The sequence below is a fragment of the Sprattus sprattus genome (genome assembly GCF_963457725.1).
Source record: "Sprattus sprattus genome assembly, chromosome: 18".
Taxonomy (NCBI): Eukaryota; Metazoa; Chordata; class Actinopteri; order Clupeiformes; family Clupeidae; genus Sprattus; species Sprattus sprattus.
In genome coordinates, this window is record NC_137916.1 from 24,285,035 (window position 1) to 24,301,445 (window position 16,411).

Sequence of the window (16,411 nt, forward strand, 5' to 3'; positions counted from 1 at the left end):
GGAAGACCTTTCGCAGATTCACCAGGGCACTCCGGAGGTCAGCTGCATGCACGAGGAGGTCATTGAGGTAAGCCAGCCAGCTACAAAGAGAGGAATTGGACAGGAGCGTGAGAAAATCATTGAAGGTGGCTGGCCCATTGCAGAGCCTGAATTGCAGAGCCCGAACTTGGAACTCCCAAAGCCCCTGGCCGATGGAGAAGGTGGTCGTCGGGCATGCCTCTGGCGTCAGCTCTATTTGCCAATAGCAACTATGGACGTCGAATGAGCTGAACCAGCTGGACCCAGCGATGTCATCAAAGGTGTCATTGATAAGGGGAGGAATCTTTGGGGGCGAAACATTGAAACAACAGGAATCGATGCAAAAAAACACCAGGAGCAATCTTGGTTTTACCCGCCATCTACTGCTGGGCTCGATGACGCCTGCCTCCGCCATGTCCTGTATCTTCTGCTCTGCTGCTGTACGCTTGGTTAGTGGCAGGGGGCAAGGGCGGAGGCGGTGCGGCTCTACAGTGCAGCTGCTGCTGGCTGCTTGAGTGTGAGATTCGTCCCCTGGATTTCACGATGGTGACGATGAGGAAGGCACAACAAGAAATAGTTTGGGCTATGGGTGGTTTGTCTTCCATGAGTTTCTTCGACGCTGGTGTGGAGATAAGGGCAGCCTCTCTGGTCGAAATTCCCAGGGATGTGAAGGACTGAAGCACCCAGGAAGAGCTGCGCCTGGGATGTGTCTACCGCAGCCGCCCGCCCACCTTGCAAGCAGGTCCAGTTGAATGATGCACTCGCCCTGGATACTGGACCTGTTGGCCTGCGATTAGCACTCGTTGGGCTTTCCTCCCTCTCATCTGAGCCGTGGTGGTGCGCATCTTCATTCCTGCCCAGCCTGGGGGTTTTGAATTCCTAAAGCCAGGTAGCATGCTGGTCCGGACGAGAGAAATGGTGGACCCCATGTCGACCAACGCTTGACATGGAACGCCCTCCAGGATGCAGTCTACTCTACATAGTCCATGAGCCTGGCCTAGCCGCCCAAGGGGCAGGTGTTCTGGCACGAAGGAGGAAGTGATGGATGAGGGTGACAGTCCTCCCGCTGTGTTGCCTTCCTTCAGCTTATCACTGGCTGAGAAGCAGGATCGCGGGGCACTGGTCCTGGCGCTGGGCAATGGCGTGCAACATGCCCAGCCTCCCCATGCCGGTATCATCCCTCTGATTGGCTCAGTGCCCGCTGGGGACCCTGATTTAGCTGCTGCAGGGGTTTTGCTGCTGCCTGGTGAGTAGCCTCTGTCTCCTCCGTCTCCTCCGTCTCCTCCTTGCTCTCACTCAGCCCAGCTTCTCTCACGTGGTGTTTTCCCAGAAGAACATAGAACGTGCTCCAACTATGAGCCCAGGGAGCTGGGGGAGTTTAGGCAAATATGCTCTCTTAACCACTCTGACTGCAAACTAAACGTAGCGAAAGCCTGTAGTGAGAGCTACTCTTGCTGGTAGCCCTGGCAAGCATAGAGGCACACAGACTCTCTCTTCAAGTGGTGAGCATCGACAAAAACCTGGCGTCTGAAACGACATTGTTTTCCTGGTGGCAGATCACTTGGAGTACCTTCCCTTCTAATGTAAGCACCACCTTGAACCCAGTTTCTTCTGCTGACCCTGAAGTTGCCCGCGTCTGCACCGAGACGAGGTACGTCTCCAGTGGTCCCTGTCTATGGCGCTGTCCTTCGTCCTGGTGCTGAGGGATTGCTGGGTGGCAGTTGGGGCAGGGTGGGGTGGGGTGGGGTGGAAGGGTTCCATGGGCGTGGGCATGCTGGTGTCTGCAGTTCCTGGTGCAGCTCCAGTGCTGGTGGTCCACCCTGCTGCGCTGGTTGCGGTGCGCTGGTTCCTTCTACCGGTCACGGCCACCACTCCTTGGCCTGGAACAATGCTTTGAAGCTGTGGCCCCAGACCTGAAGTCTTCCAGCCATTCCCTCAGCTTCTCGAGTGCGGTCATCTCCTGTTCCCACAGCTCTGTTGCTGTTTATTAACAGTGAGGCACATGCATTCAGACACTGATACAGAATGTGGAGTGGATTTGTATACATGTCACGTCAGACTGACTGTGGGTGGACAGAGACGCTAAAACACAAGTAAAATCACACTGGGGCATTTACATTAACACGGACTCCACATCGCTAACTAAATATACACATAGACATTAACATAAGAGGGAAACCACCAGACATTAAAACCAAATGTACAGTACGTCAGATAACAAGCACAGCACGGATGTACAGGCAGTCAGACAAACATCACTCCCACTACACACCACAGTACATTTATTTGGAATGGTACTTATTTGTGTTGAAAATGCATACACATCACATCAGGTATAGTCAGCCATGTCAATGTCATCCCTCATTTAGCTTTAAAACAACAATATCATCTCTTTTGGCTAGTAACAGATTGAGGATGTCTGTGGAGAGCAGAGAGCACCTTACAAAGCTCTCATATCTTGAAAACTGAAAAGAATATAGCCTTCTATCCACCCACACATAAGCACCAGAAGCCCACTCAGAAAGCATACATCGGTGCGCGCACGACTTACTTGAACCGGGAAAAGAGCAATCCGCATTTAGAGATTGCATCACCTAAACATGTGGTCTCTCTGTGCTGTAATTGGTTTTAGGCAAGATGGTTTGAAAAACAACAGATGGAGAGCGTTGCATGCACCTAGGCTGTCTCATGCAAGTATAGATACATGCATACATATAGGTGAATAGCTACAGAATTATGACACGCAGGGACACAGTCAATTTAACAGTGAACAAATGCTCTCCCCAGCTCTCCACAGTCATAATTATACCATATCAGGTCTGTCAAAATAGCTCCAACTTCAAATTCAATCACACTCACATTCATATTACACACAGTGGCTTGGTGTTTTTTAAACAATGCAAAATTCATGCATAATGTAGTGTCTTATTTGCTGGGCACTCAAGCTGTAAATGACAGCTCTCTTGAAAATGACAAAACTGAAGAAAAAAAAACAAATGCTCCACCACAGTCTTCGGAATGCTGGCAGAGATGACATAAGACAGCAGCTGACATGGAACAGATCTGCCCCTGATCTGCCCCTTATTTGGCCCTTATCTGCCCAACATCTGCCCCTGATCTACCCCACATCTGCCCCTGATCTACCCCACATCTGGCTCTTATCTGCCCCTGACCTGGCTCTTATCTGCCCCACATCTGGCCCTTATCTGCCCCTGATCTGTCCCACATCCGCCCCGAATCTGGCTCTTATCTGCCCCTGATCTGGCTTTTATCTGCCCCTGATCTGGCTCTTATCCGCCCCACATCTGGGTCTTATCTGCCCCTTATCTGCCCCTTATCTACCCCTTATCTGTGTCTTATCTGCCCCCGACCTGCCCCTTATCTGTCTCTTATCTGCCCCTTTTCATTGGTTAAAGGACAGGTAGGGGTGGGAATACAGGCAAGGGTGTGATGATTTGGGCTTACAAAGACAGAGTAGAGCCCTGCCTATCTTGCCAGATGAGAACAGAAGAGAGCGAGAACCAAGGCTGAATAATTAACAGTAATCCTAGCCAAACGCCTGTGACTGAAAAAACATCAAACAGTCCACAGCTCAAAGAGAGCATGTCGAGGCGATGGACAGATAGAACAGGGGGGAGGAAGGGGGGAGAAGAGGAAGTATTCCTTCCCCACGGTGGATGGAGGATATTCTTGCACAACTGTTGTGATCGTGTGTCCTCCGTCGGGAGTAATGTGGCTGTGAACAGAGCGCCCCCAGTGCGTCTCAGCAGCTGTCATGGCGTACTGTACGTCTTGACCCGCAGGACCGCTTCATTTGCTACACTCACGCTGTGGTCCAGTTACGAGATTCATGAGAGTTAAGGGCTGGGCTCCGTTGCCTGAAGAGATTAGCAGTGGCAGAGGAGGTACAACTGATCCAGGGGAATGAGGGAGGAGTTGATCAGCTCAAATTAAAATCTTTTCCAACTGCTGAATGGGCCTGGTAATTATCTTGGACAGATCTTTCAGAACCCATCCAGGCTATCTAGGTCTCTGTCAAAGAAATAATGTAGAAGGCTGATTACGTTACGTTCAACGTTATGTAAAAGTGTTCAGGTACAAAGCTAATCAAAGGCAGTAGCCTAGTGAAGGGCACTTAACCAACCAAAGCTATACATTCCCATTCAAACCAGGCTGTTAGGTTCCACTACGGGAACATCAATGATGCATTTTTATCTATTCAACATTGCAAAAAGCATAGGTTGAATTCAAGCAGACATTACGCTACTAAAGGGTATTTGTAGGAATATGGGTCACTGGGTACTCCATCAAAGGAGGTAGCAGTGAGCACAGAGGGATATTATCTGGTTCCATTTTACACTATGTACTTCTATGGTCTCTGCACAGAACATGACCATGGGTTAATCAGCTCATACATGGATCTGGCTCTGACGTGGCCAGTCAAACCAGATCAGAGCCAGGCCTCAGTCAAACCACATCAGAGCCAGACCCCAGTCAAACCAGATCAGAGACAGGCCCCAGTCTAACTCAGCTGCTGTTTGTGTTCTTACATCCCCCAGAAGGCACCGTAGCTTTCCTTGCAGCGGCTGTAGTTTTGAAATTCATTAAAAAAACCAAGACAGGAGGTTACCAAATGGTGTTTGTTTTCTACAGTTCTGCAGTGTATCCTCCATGTGCTTGCCCTCAGACCTGCTGGGTACTGCTGTTGACTCATACCTCTTGTCTCAATAGTCACCTATTTTGGAGAGGAGCAGTAAAAAGAGTATCTTTAGAAGTGGATGAGCTGTTGTGGGTGTTGGATAAACAAATGGAGGCCGCCTTTCCTCAAAGATATTTTCTTTAACTTTATTACCTATATTCTTACACAGACGGAAAGACATGAATGGCTAGGACTCAACGACTCAACTTAAAGCTAAATTGTTTTTGGCTGTCTAATTGCTAAAATGCTAGCCTTGCCCTTCGGTGAAGAATTGATTTCATTAGTAGCCTGCCTGTCAAATGTGAAGGAGCCAGAGTTCACCAGATGAACTTTACGTTTCAATCTACTTTTGGCCATCTGCTCCAACCTTGATCACTTGTAAGGACATGACTAAGCTGCTAAAACCGTCCTCTTGCACGATGCTGACTTGTCTTCAAACTACTTCAAAAGAAACAAGCAATTCAAAAACAGTGACAACATCAATATGTATGAAGCACTCTCTTCATGGTTCATCAACAAATAAGTTTGTATTTTCCTCAAGGCATTCTTGGGAAATTGTCTCCGAATCCCCTGCTGTTCCAGGACTCCTTTCCAAACATATCACACAGAAATGTCTCTGAAAAACTCTGCAGAGTGTTCATTATGTCCAGATAGATGAGCTCAATATTTAAAAAAAAGTTCTACTTTCACCCTGAGAAGTATAACCACTGCCTGCTAGCAATTTTTCATTCTAAACAGAACACTTTTTTTAACATTAGCATTTTAGTTTTAGGAATATGGATCCGCTCAGTTTCCTAGTATGCTTTTAGCGATGTTATTCAGAAGAACATCAGCATCTTTCAGTATTTCACAGAGTGTTCGGTGATGTTATGAAAATGTTTTCCTGATGTTAACCATCACATTTAAAACAGTTTCCATTTGGTTTATTTGTGTCATAAACAGTTATGGACCATTTGCAGCGGCATTCTAAAACGTTCTCACAACAGTGTGTCAAAAACACATCTGACATTTTGAGAACTTCCAGGGAACGTTATATAATGTTGTCAAAATGTTCTCTGTTAGCTGAGACATTGGACAAGTGACAAATCACTGTCCTCAGCCTCTATAGCAGCTGCAGCAGTGGCAGGGGCAGCAGCAGCATCAGTATTTCATGACGCCACCTCTTAGCTAGGGTGTTAATAAATCTACAAGCCAATTGCTGTGCTGATAAGACTGATAAGAAGCCATTAGCTGTGTGGTCAGACAGAGATTAGGATAAATAGCCGACTGTACTCACACATTGAGTGGATCCTTTCATCATTCCACACTCAGGGTTTAATGGATTAACACACTAGAAAGAGACGTGTGTGGATATATGTGCGTGTGTGTGGTTGTGTGTGTGTGTGTGTGTGTGTGTGTGTGTCTGTGTGTCTGTGTGTCTGTGTGTGTTTGTATGCCAGTCATTGACTCTGGACTGGAGATGGACTGTGTAAATGTGTGTGTGTGTGTGTGTGTGTGTGTGTGTGTGTGTGTGTGTGTGTGTGTGTGTGTGTGTTCATGTGTGTGTGTGTGTGTGTGTGTGTGTGTGTGTGTGTTTGTGTGTGTGTGTTCTTTAATTATAACATATAGCAGACAACCTATTGTGTTTAAGGACCACTGGGGAAATAGCATCTTCAGTCCCTCCAAATCTTCTGTTAGCTCCGGCCCGGGTGTTCACTTCTCAATTCTCCTCACACCTCGAAGCCTCTCCCCCATCCAGGCTCCCTTGAGTCAAAGCAATTCAGAGCATGCATAGAGCTCAACCCCTCCATAGTCTGTGAGCTGTTTACCGAGTCAGTGTGTGGATGTAAGCCTGCTGTTCCCCTCCGAGCCACTGTTCCTCTCCGAGCTCCACCATTATACTAATGCCAAAAAGACACACAGCTCAACACACAAGGGCACTGATGCTCGGGGATGTAGCGTTCCATAAAACCCGGTGCCTCACCCTCGCACCGGAGGAGCGCTTGTGGTCATGCTGTATAATTTTTACGACATGATACCCTTTCGTGAAAGCCAATGATGTAAGAGGCTAGAGAAAGAAAAGTGCACCAGCAGAGGTTTTTTTAAACTATCGCCTGGACAATATCAACTGGAGAAACGCTTGTGAGAAACACATCTTTAGGTTTTGAGCACACAACAAAGCGATTATAGCCTCTCATGGGAGGTCGACATGATGCCCAGTGGAACAAATTGGAAGAATATCATATAAGATGCCCAGCGGAACAAATTGGAAGAATATCATATAGGCAAATAAAGGTATAACGAAGAGAAATAGCAAAGCTGCCCTAATTATTTGTAATATGAAACCTAACCTGTACAGCTGCTGTTGCGGCGTGCGTTGCATATTTCTGCGTATTTATCCAATGTTTAATTGACAAATTACAACCAATCCATTATTAATCTGTCACCTGCTATAACGGCGGCAGCTTCTGTGTGCTGCAGGAGAACAGATTGCTACCCTGCTGTTCATTAAAATGATAGCCTGCCAAACTACAATGACTGGATTGGCCTGTACCAACACATAACATGAGAACTAGCTCTCTGAAGCCTGGAATTGATCTGACTGTCAGTGTATTGCTCTCTTAAACAGTTGCACGTCATTAATGATGCACACAAAAATGACAATTTCATGGTTCTGATTCCTTTGATGGTTTTCCACGAGCAGCTGTCCACAAAGGAAGGGGTCCAGTCCTGCCCTAGGGTAGCATACCCTCTTTATATCTTTATATTAATCTAATATGTATTATGTGTTTTATATATACAGGGCCGTCGTTTAGGGGTGAAAGGTGATGACAATTCTAGGGGCCCACAGCCCAGGGGGGGCCCACAAAAACCCCAGTAGCATCATACCGCTCGCAATCTTCACTTTCTCCTCAGAAGAGAAAACACTCCCCGAGCGAATTTCACTTCTCCTCTGATGAAATCTGCATCCTCCCCTCCCCTCCCCTCCCCTCCCTAACATCTCATCTCATTCTCAATCTGCATCCTCACCACCCCTCCCCTCACTCTCCCCTCCCATCTCATCTCATTCTTAAGCAAACTGCTGCACTGTTTTTTTTTCTTCACTTTTGTTTTGTTTTCCCTCATGCTCCCCCCCCCCCCCCCCCCTCTCTCTCTCTCTCTCTCGCTTCCTTTATTCTACCAATTCTTCTCAGTCCCAGTGAGAAGTGGAACAGGCCCAGGCAGCTTTGACAATCTTGAGTAGCAAATAAAACCAAATGATTTCTTTCTCCCTTGTTGGAGACATTTATCCCTTGATCTCTGTACCGAAGTGATGTGTTCAAATTACCAGATGATCTCCAATTCAACGGTTTGTATCAAAAATAGATGAATTACAATCAACCAGGTAGTATTACAGACATAAAAGAAATATAAAACACTTAATGATCTTAGGGTAAAAGACATCCTTAGCAGAGACGAGGTACCCCATAGCAAAACGGTAGAATAAGCGCAAGCAAAGAGAAGAGCAGAGAAGTAAGAGAAGCTATCGAACTATGAAACTTGTGTTTCACTTATAGCACCGAGTCGAAGATTTACACCATTATGGAACGATATCTTACTCCACCAAACAGAAAAAACACACAAATATAAAACGAATAATTCCCCCAAAACAAGAGGAGAATAATAAAGATAAAGCCTGAACTCAAATAGGACGCTGACGCTGATGACGCAGGCAAACACTATGAGTGAAACTAAACTAAATTATCTAATATTATGATAGATGAATGACAATTAATCATAACGAGCTGAAACACCTTCATTCAGCGGTCTAATACACATTCATGAGTAATATGATTGTGTTATTCTCTGCAAACATGATGACCCGAAACGGGGAACATGCATACAGTCAGAATCAGTAACTCACTGCAATTCCAAGTATTTGCCGGTGTTAAACTCACAATAGAACATTACTTTATTACCAATGAAGACATTAACTAAGTCGTATTTTCACCTCAACAGCCTGCCTTCGCAGAGAGAGAGAGAGATCTTTGGGGAGTTAGTATGAGGAAAAGAGGGGAACAGGGCAGTCAGTGGATTGGAACGTTGGTAGGAGCAGTGGAAGAGATAGGGGGCCTGCACTGTCGGAGTCATGGAAGTCGAACAAATGGCACTATTTGCAGGGAAATAGTGAGGAAGAAAGGGGTGATAGAATATTCATGACTTGTTGCCCCATGCAGTAAACATGACCCTCCTTGGCCTTTTACAAATGCAGTGGCACTCCTCTAATGCTCTGGATGGCTGGTGAGGCTCCTCCATCTCCCTCGCACTAATGCTGCCTGATTCTATTTCTATCCGTCTCCTCAGTCCTGCCCATTTATCTAGACTGGTGAGCTGACCCTTTGTGTTTTGGCTTTTTAATGGGAGAAGAGAGAGATGGTGCAGGCTGGCCCGACTACGAGAGCGGAGAGCTGAGAGCTGACGGGCTAAGGGTGGAGGGGACAGAAGGGCTCACCGTTCACTTAGAGATGTGTGTGTGTGTGTGTGTGTGTGTGTGTGTGTGTGTGTGTGTGTGTGTGTGTGGTTCTGTGTGCAAATGAAGAATGAGAGACGCGGAGAGAGAGAGATCAAAAGAGGAATGAAGAGAGAGAGACGAGGAGAGAGAGAGAGCAAAAGAGGAATGAAGAGAGAGAGAGACGCGGAGAGAGAGAGCAAAAGAGGAATGAAGAGAGAGAGAGACGCGGAGAGAGAGAGCAAAAGAGGAATGAAGAGAGAGAGACGGGGAGAGAGAGAGAGCAAAAGAGGAATGAAGAGAGAGAGAGACGCGGAGAGAGAGAGCAAAAGAGGAATGAAGAGAGAGAGACGGGGAGAGAGAGAGCAAAAGAGGAATGAAGAGAGAGAGACGGGGAGAGACTGCAATATAGAGCACACATATATTGTCTGCAGCCAGAGATTCTTCTCTGAGTGTTAAGGGTTATCTTCAATTTTGCATATCTGATGTTGAGGCATTTCTTGTTTTCCTTTTGATTTGCTCAATTTAATTAATTTGGTTGTTCCTTTTACATGAGTGCCTTCAACATCACCACTGTTTTGCCTTGTCTTATTCGAGCTCATTGAAAATACTTCACTTCATTTTCAGTTGATAGCCACCATCTTAATCAAGCGCTTGTCACAAGGGCCTGAAGAACTCTCAGAGGATCACATCTCACTCTGAAGCTCTTCTCTCCGGCTTTGAGGATGAGAGGCACGCAAGACACCCAAATATTCAAACATCAAAACTAGTCAAAATCATTTTTTGTCTGTCTGTCTGCCTGCCTGTCTGCCTGCCTGCCTGCCTGTCTATCTGTCTGCCTGCCTGCCTGCCTGCCTGCCTGCCTGTCTGCCTGCCTGCCTATCTGCCTGTCTGCTTGCCCTACCTGCCTGCCTGTCTGCCTGCCTGCCTGCCTGTCTGCCTGTCTGCTTGCCTGCCTGCCTGCCTGTCTGGTTGTCAGTCAGTCCATCATGTAAACACAGCCGCTGATAGACAGGGATAAGTGCTGTTCTCAATAAAAGGGCCTATCCTCATGCACCATCATGATGCTCTATTTCCTCCTTCAGTTGAAGGCTAAATTGTGTTTTGTTTGGAGAGGATAATTATGTGGAATAACTCCGCACCCAACACAATACAACAATTCTAAGGTTTAATTGGTGTTTTCAGAGGCAAAAGGGATTCACAATTCATTCAAATGGAGCCCAGTCGATGCTGGAGGATGCTGTGTGTGAAATCCATAGTGTGAAGAAAGAAAGTGGAGAAGACTCCTCATAGTGAAGGGTTGTTTCTTTCGTGGAGCAAACAAGTGGGAGAGAAGGAGGGGATAATGTAAACAGCTCCACCATTGTGTTTGTGGCTCAGAAATTGCAGGTGTGAATTATGCAAAGGGAGGAGAAGTCGGAGCCAAGCTTGACGCAGCCCGCGCAGAGCAGAGTGTCAGAGGAAGAGAGGGGGAATAGAGAGAGAGAGAGAGAGAGAGGGAGAGAGAGAAAACCGTGAGAGGCAGGCATGAAATACCCCGTGGAAATCCATCAGGCATCCAGCCTCATCGCACAGAAAAAAATGGCATCCGCTCCGGTCCACACTTAAAGGTAACAGGGAAGAGGAACTCTCTGAGAATAAGACAACCGAGGATTTGCAAAAACAATGAGGTTTTAAAGAAAGGAAGAAAGTAACACAGAGCACACATGCACATGTCCATGGCTCACATGCATGGGTTTTAACAGGTTTGCGTGATTCTCCATTCATGCCTGATCTCCTGTTTCTCTGCAGCCTGTTAAGTACGCCTTAAATGCCATCTGACAGCCCTGTTGAGTCAGGAGGGTCCCCAGGCAGGCTGATCCTCTTCCGCTCCACGCTCCGCTCTGCCCTTCATGGCTGATCTGCGCCACACAATTCCACCCTTGACCTGAACAATCAGGACTGCGGTGTAGTCACGTACATGCTTGAAGCAGGCACACCAATGCTGTGACGAAGCCTATCAAAACACATTGCATTTTCTATTTCGACAGCTGGAAGGTGTCTCTGTCATAACTAACAAGTGAGGCAGAATACAGAATTGGCTGTTGGTAGAAGTGCCCACAAGGTTTTTTTTTTTACGTATGTAGCAGGACGCCGCTCTGTTAACCATGGGAGGAGGAAATGAGTAATTTCACCACCTCCTCTTTTTGTTCCTACGCCAAGAATAAATAGATCCATTATGTATCCGGTACAAAGTGAGGAATCCTGGACAGATCCCTTACCAGATATTAGAACAGTGGAAAAAGAAAAAAGTTTCTTCAAGGTTGAAGATAGATATTTGTTTTACCTCGCTAAGGTTGATGTAAAGATAAAGGTCCTTTTGAGGGGTTCTACAAACTTGGAAACTGAAGTTGGTCTTCCATATGGGGGTAGACCATGTATACTATGGGCATATATCAACAATGGAGTTTTCAGGATAATAATTGTATTGTATTGTGTATTGTATATCCATACAAGCAGATGCCATCTGAAGTTTAATGGTTTCATTCAGATGCATTCAGATTGAGTTCAGTTGCAAGGATGTTTTTTCCCCTGCATCTGCAAAGGAGTACTGTCAGGAGCTAACTCTGTGCATCACTGCTCCATTCTTCAGTTTCTGCTCCTGTTCTAAGCCGCTGCCATCAGGCTACTACCCCTGACTCAAACACGCTATCCCTTGACAGATACCGCTCAGCATGCTGCTTCCGTAGGATCTCCTTCGTAGGTTCTAATGCGGGTTCTAATGCAGGTTCTAATGCGGGTTCTAATTCCGTCCTGCTGGTGAGCGTGCCATAGTGGACCTGCAGGGAGAACCCTCTCATGGTGCAGCAGGGATGAAACATGGAGAGATGCAGCAGCAGCCGCGTGATCACTTTGGCATGTCTAGAAAGCATCCATGCAAAAATAGGTACAATCTGTGATCCCTCTCTTCAGAACGCTGGCAAGAGAAAAATAGGTTTCACGCTGCGACAGTGCGGACAACATTTGTTTTGAATGAATCACTAACAGATGATCTAGAATACATTCCCAAAAAGGTAGACTTAGAAAAATGCAGACAAGAAATCGATTTGACGTGAGTGGTGCACAGCTGCAGAAAGTAGACAGCATCATTCTGACAAGAGGCTCAGAAGTCACCAACCAGCTGGGACCTCTTATATATTTTGGGGCTGTACTCGTACTTTCGAGTCGTTTTTTTAATTTGGATTACCACTTGATGTTAATTCCTTGTTTGGAGTTGGGATGTTACGCCACAGCAGTTTTGCTGCAGATGTCGGCGTGGCGACACGTCACTTGCACAGCAGGGCCAATAAACCCTTGTAGCATACTAATGCACCGAGCGCAGCAGACCAGGTAGCAGCGGAAGTGATGAGTGACAAGCTGTGTTGGGAGTGCTGGCACTCTCAAGCCTTTGTAGCTTTTGCTTTTCTCTCCTCTCTCTCTCTCTCTCTCTCTCTCTCTCTCTCTGTCTCTCTCTCTCTCTCTCTTTTCTTTCACTTTCACTCTCTCTCACCCTCTTATTTTCAGCAGCGTAATCGACAGCCGCCCAATTCCTCCTTTATCAGTGGTGTGTTGCTGCGGTCAGCTTTTTAGTCCCCCCCCTATCTGCTGGATTGAGTGTACTAAAAAAAAAACACATTTCCCATCGACTGCGTCTCCTGCATTATTCACCGGGCAGATAAAACAGCCTAAAAGGAGGAAGGAGGAAGTACGACGAGGAGGAGACGGTTTGCTGAGAGGCTGGACGCGGCCTCTTTGGAATGTAGGGAAAAAGTGCCGGGGATCAATAATGGAGCCTTGACCAAGAGGGCTCTTATCAGGGGTGATTAGCTTGCCCGAGTAGCCTGTGGTCTGGAACCTGGGCTGGGCTGGGCTGGGCTGGCTCACAGGAAGTTCTCAGGCCAGTGTGGCTTATCGTGGCAGTTAATGTGGAAGGGCTGTCTTCGCACTGGGGGCTTAGTGCACCCAGGCATGCCCCATGGGGAGCAGGTCTTAAATAATGCAACGTGTGCCTCCCCCCCCCCCCCCCCTCACCGCCCCTACACCCCCTCCACCCTCCATCCTCCTGAAGCAGGGCTATGAAAGACCTGCCTGACAAAAGCTTCTTACAGGAGTCAAACCAGGCTACGCCGTCCTGCAAGGGGTGTACACGACCAGGAGGAAAATTCAGTTCCGTGACTCACAACATGGAGCTTCGAGGGGCAAAAGAAAATAGTCTTTGCCTACAGAAAGCATTTGTATCTTTTAAAACATAAGAAGGCAAAAAAGGGATGGGTGTAGGCTTTAGTCACAAATTGAATCACAAATTAATCATTGAAGTCGTGCAGTAAAAATAAATAGAATCATCTGCAGTATTATACTTTTTACACTTTCATCATGAGAGTTCCCAATTCATGACGTGATATTAAATGTGAACAACAGTCCATCACAAAATTCATTGTTTTAGGGGAGCACCATGGAGTTTGAATCACCATACCTAAAGCTTGAAGGGGTATCCCTCGGCATAGACTGTATCAGCAAATAAAGCTCCAACCATTTAGGAGACATTAAGGAACAGCACCTCATACAATGAGATTGAAAGCCCTATTTGGGGAAACAGTCTTCAGAGTTCGGTTGGAAAGAACAAAAGGGTTCCTTTGGTAGGGGTATATTTCTCAGTAAGTTCATATGTTGCCAGGGGTTGTTGCACATTGTGGGAAATCATAACTCTGCTTTCATTAGCACGCCATTAATTAATGTGATAATGAGAATAAAACCCATACACTCCCACGCGAATCTCATATTTGATTTCAATTAGAGAGTGCAGCGATCTGGAACGAGAGTGAAAAATCGTATAACTTTCTACCTTCTACCTTTTTCCTCTATAGGGAAGTAAACACGCTTAAAATCTACTGCACTACCTTCTTAAGTCACTGTAGTCTCTGTACAGTTTCCGTTTGGGCAGGTACCGTCCCCTGGTGTATATTCTCCCATTTAGTATCTGGGGCATGAAGGAATAAGGAATAAAGGTCACAGATTGGGATTATAAAAATAGAACCCTTAGTCACCCTATTGTCTCCTCCTCCTGCTTGTGTCTGCTTGTAAAAGTGTTCCTGCTCTCTGGCAGCAAAAGTTTTTATGATACACACATTCAAGTGTGTGAGGGAGGTGTGGTGTTAGATTCTGGTGTATTTCTCATGTACAGATCTCTAGTGTAGGTACCTCCATCACTTTCAGGCCCTCCTGCTGGACCATGTAGGCCCAGATCCCAGTAAGGTTAACAGGTCACCATAACGACAATTAAACAACAACAACAATTAAACTTAGGACACACAAATGAACACATTAAAAATTATACATGATATCAGAACTTTGTGTGGTCAATTCAATTCAATTCAATTCAATTTTATTTGTATAGCGCCATAACAATACAATTGCCTCTCGGCGCTTGATTCCTATACTGTTTGTAATAAGCTTTGTGGTCTGATTGTCTGTCTACACATTATACAAATAAATGATATATGGAAACCCAGTAATAATGATTTAATTCGGTCCGTACCCATGTCTCACACGACTCTTTATTCTCTCTCCTCTTCTGTTTGCAGTCAGTGGATCCATCGTCTTGCTCTTCTGGCTGGCGGGCGGTGCCCAGGTCGATGGGTGCCCAGTGAAGTGCAGCTGCTACAGGGAGCCGCGCCTCACCATGGCCTGCCAGCAGCGGGGTCTCGTCGCCGTGCCCGCCGAGATCCCGAGCCACGTCCAGCGCATCTTCCTCCAGATCAACAAGCTGACGGAGATCCGCTCCACCGCCTTCAGCCTGTGCCGGAACCTCACCGTTCTCTGGCTCTACTCCAACCACATCAGGCACATCGAGGCCGGAGCCTTTTACGGTCTGGAGCGCCTGGAGGAACTGGACATCGGAGATAACGGCGACCTGCGGAGCATCAGCTCCACTGCCTTCAGCGGCTTGTCCACGCTCCAGACCTTGCACCTGCACCGCTGCGGGCTGTCGGAGCTCCCGTACGGGATCTTTATGGGTCTGTCTTCCCTTCAGTATCTCTACCTCCAGGACAACAACCTCTTAGCTATACATGAAGACACCTTCCTGGATCTTGCCAATTTAGCTGTGTTGCACCTGCACAATAACAAGATCAAGACCGTGTCGGACTACACGTTCCGCGGGCTGTTGAGCCTAGATAGTTTGCTCTTGCACCAGAATCGTGTTAGCGTGGTGCACCGGCAGGCCTTCCACGACCTACGCAGGCTAACCACTCTGTTCCTGTTTCACAACAACCTGACGGCGCTGAGCGGGGAAACCATGGAGCCGCTCGTGTCTCTCCGGTACTTGCGTCTCAACGGGAACCAGTGGATCTGCGATTGCCGGGCCAAAACGCTCTGGGACTGGTTCAAGACCTTCAAGGGGTCCAGCTCGGAGCTCGAGTGTCACGTCCCCGAGCGCCTTTTTGGTAAAGACCTGAAAAGGTTAAAGAGCGCCGACTTGGAGGGTTGTTATGACAGCCATCGGCACACGTGGACCAGCTTATTAAATACCAGAAGCAGTCGGTACGGGAGACTGTTTAGCACAGAGAGTCCACTGGGGGCAGTGATTCCCAGATGCTGTCTCACAAACACGGACAAGTCGTCAATCCTCTTCGACAAGGGGCTCCCAGATCTTTCCGTCTATAACAGCCAACAGATCACAAAGACCCCCTTGAAGGAGAAAGAAAACATTTCTAAAACCAAGGGCCTGGAACCAGGCATCTCAAAGAACGGCACTCATAAAATAAGCCCGGGGGATTCATCCGGGACATTGAATCACCCCCAGGGCAAACACAAGCGTGACTTCACTAAGGAACAGAACACAGATGACCCACTACAGAAAAAGTGTTCACAGAACCTCAAGCCAGAAGGCGGGTGTCTCTTAGATAGTGGATCGACTATCAATGTTGTTGAAACTATGCTGCTTTTGGTAGTCTGTTTATTTTGGTCATTGTGATCATTTATTTTATGATATTATACACAATCAAAGACTCAGAGAGAGCGAGTGAGAGAGTGAGAGAGAGAGAGAGAGAGAGAGAGAGAGAGAGAGAGAGAGAGAGAGAAGGTGGCAGGGACTACTTTTACCAGTATAGAGCTGAGTGTTGATGTTTTTATCTACAGGGTCAGCTGTAGTGTTTCTCCATCCAGTGGTTTAGTGCTGTGTCTATGTGTTCTTCTTCAGCACTGAGGGA

The 16,411-nt window shown here is 46.9% G+C and overlaps 1 protein-coding gene across 1 annotated transcript; it reads left to right on the top strand.

Moving 5' to 3' along the window:
- Positions 1 to 1,059: 1,059 nt before the first annotated feature.
- LOC308379208 (reticulon-4 receptor-like) lies at positions 1,060 to 16,176 on the top strand (the record flags this gene model as incomplete). The annotated part of the gene is made up of 5 exons (XM_080856267.1): positions 1,060 to 1,264; positions 1,349 to 1,400; positions 1,645 to 1,876; positions 14,394 to 14,451; positions 14,786 to 16,176. 5 exons carry the CDS (start codon positions 1,060 to 1,062, stop codon positions 16,174 to 16,176), a joined length of 1,938 nt encoding a protein of 645 aa, XP_080712393.1.
- Between the last annotated feature and the right edge of the window lie 235 nt (positions 16,177 to 16,411).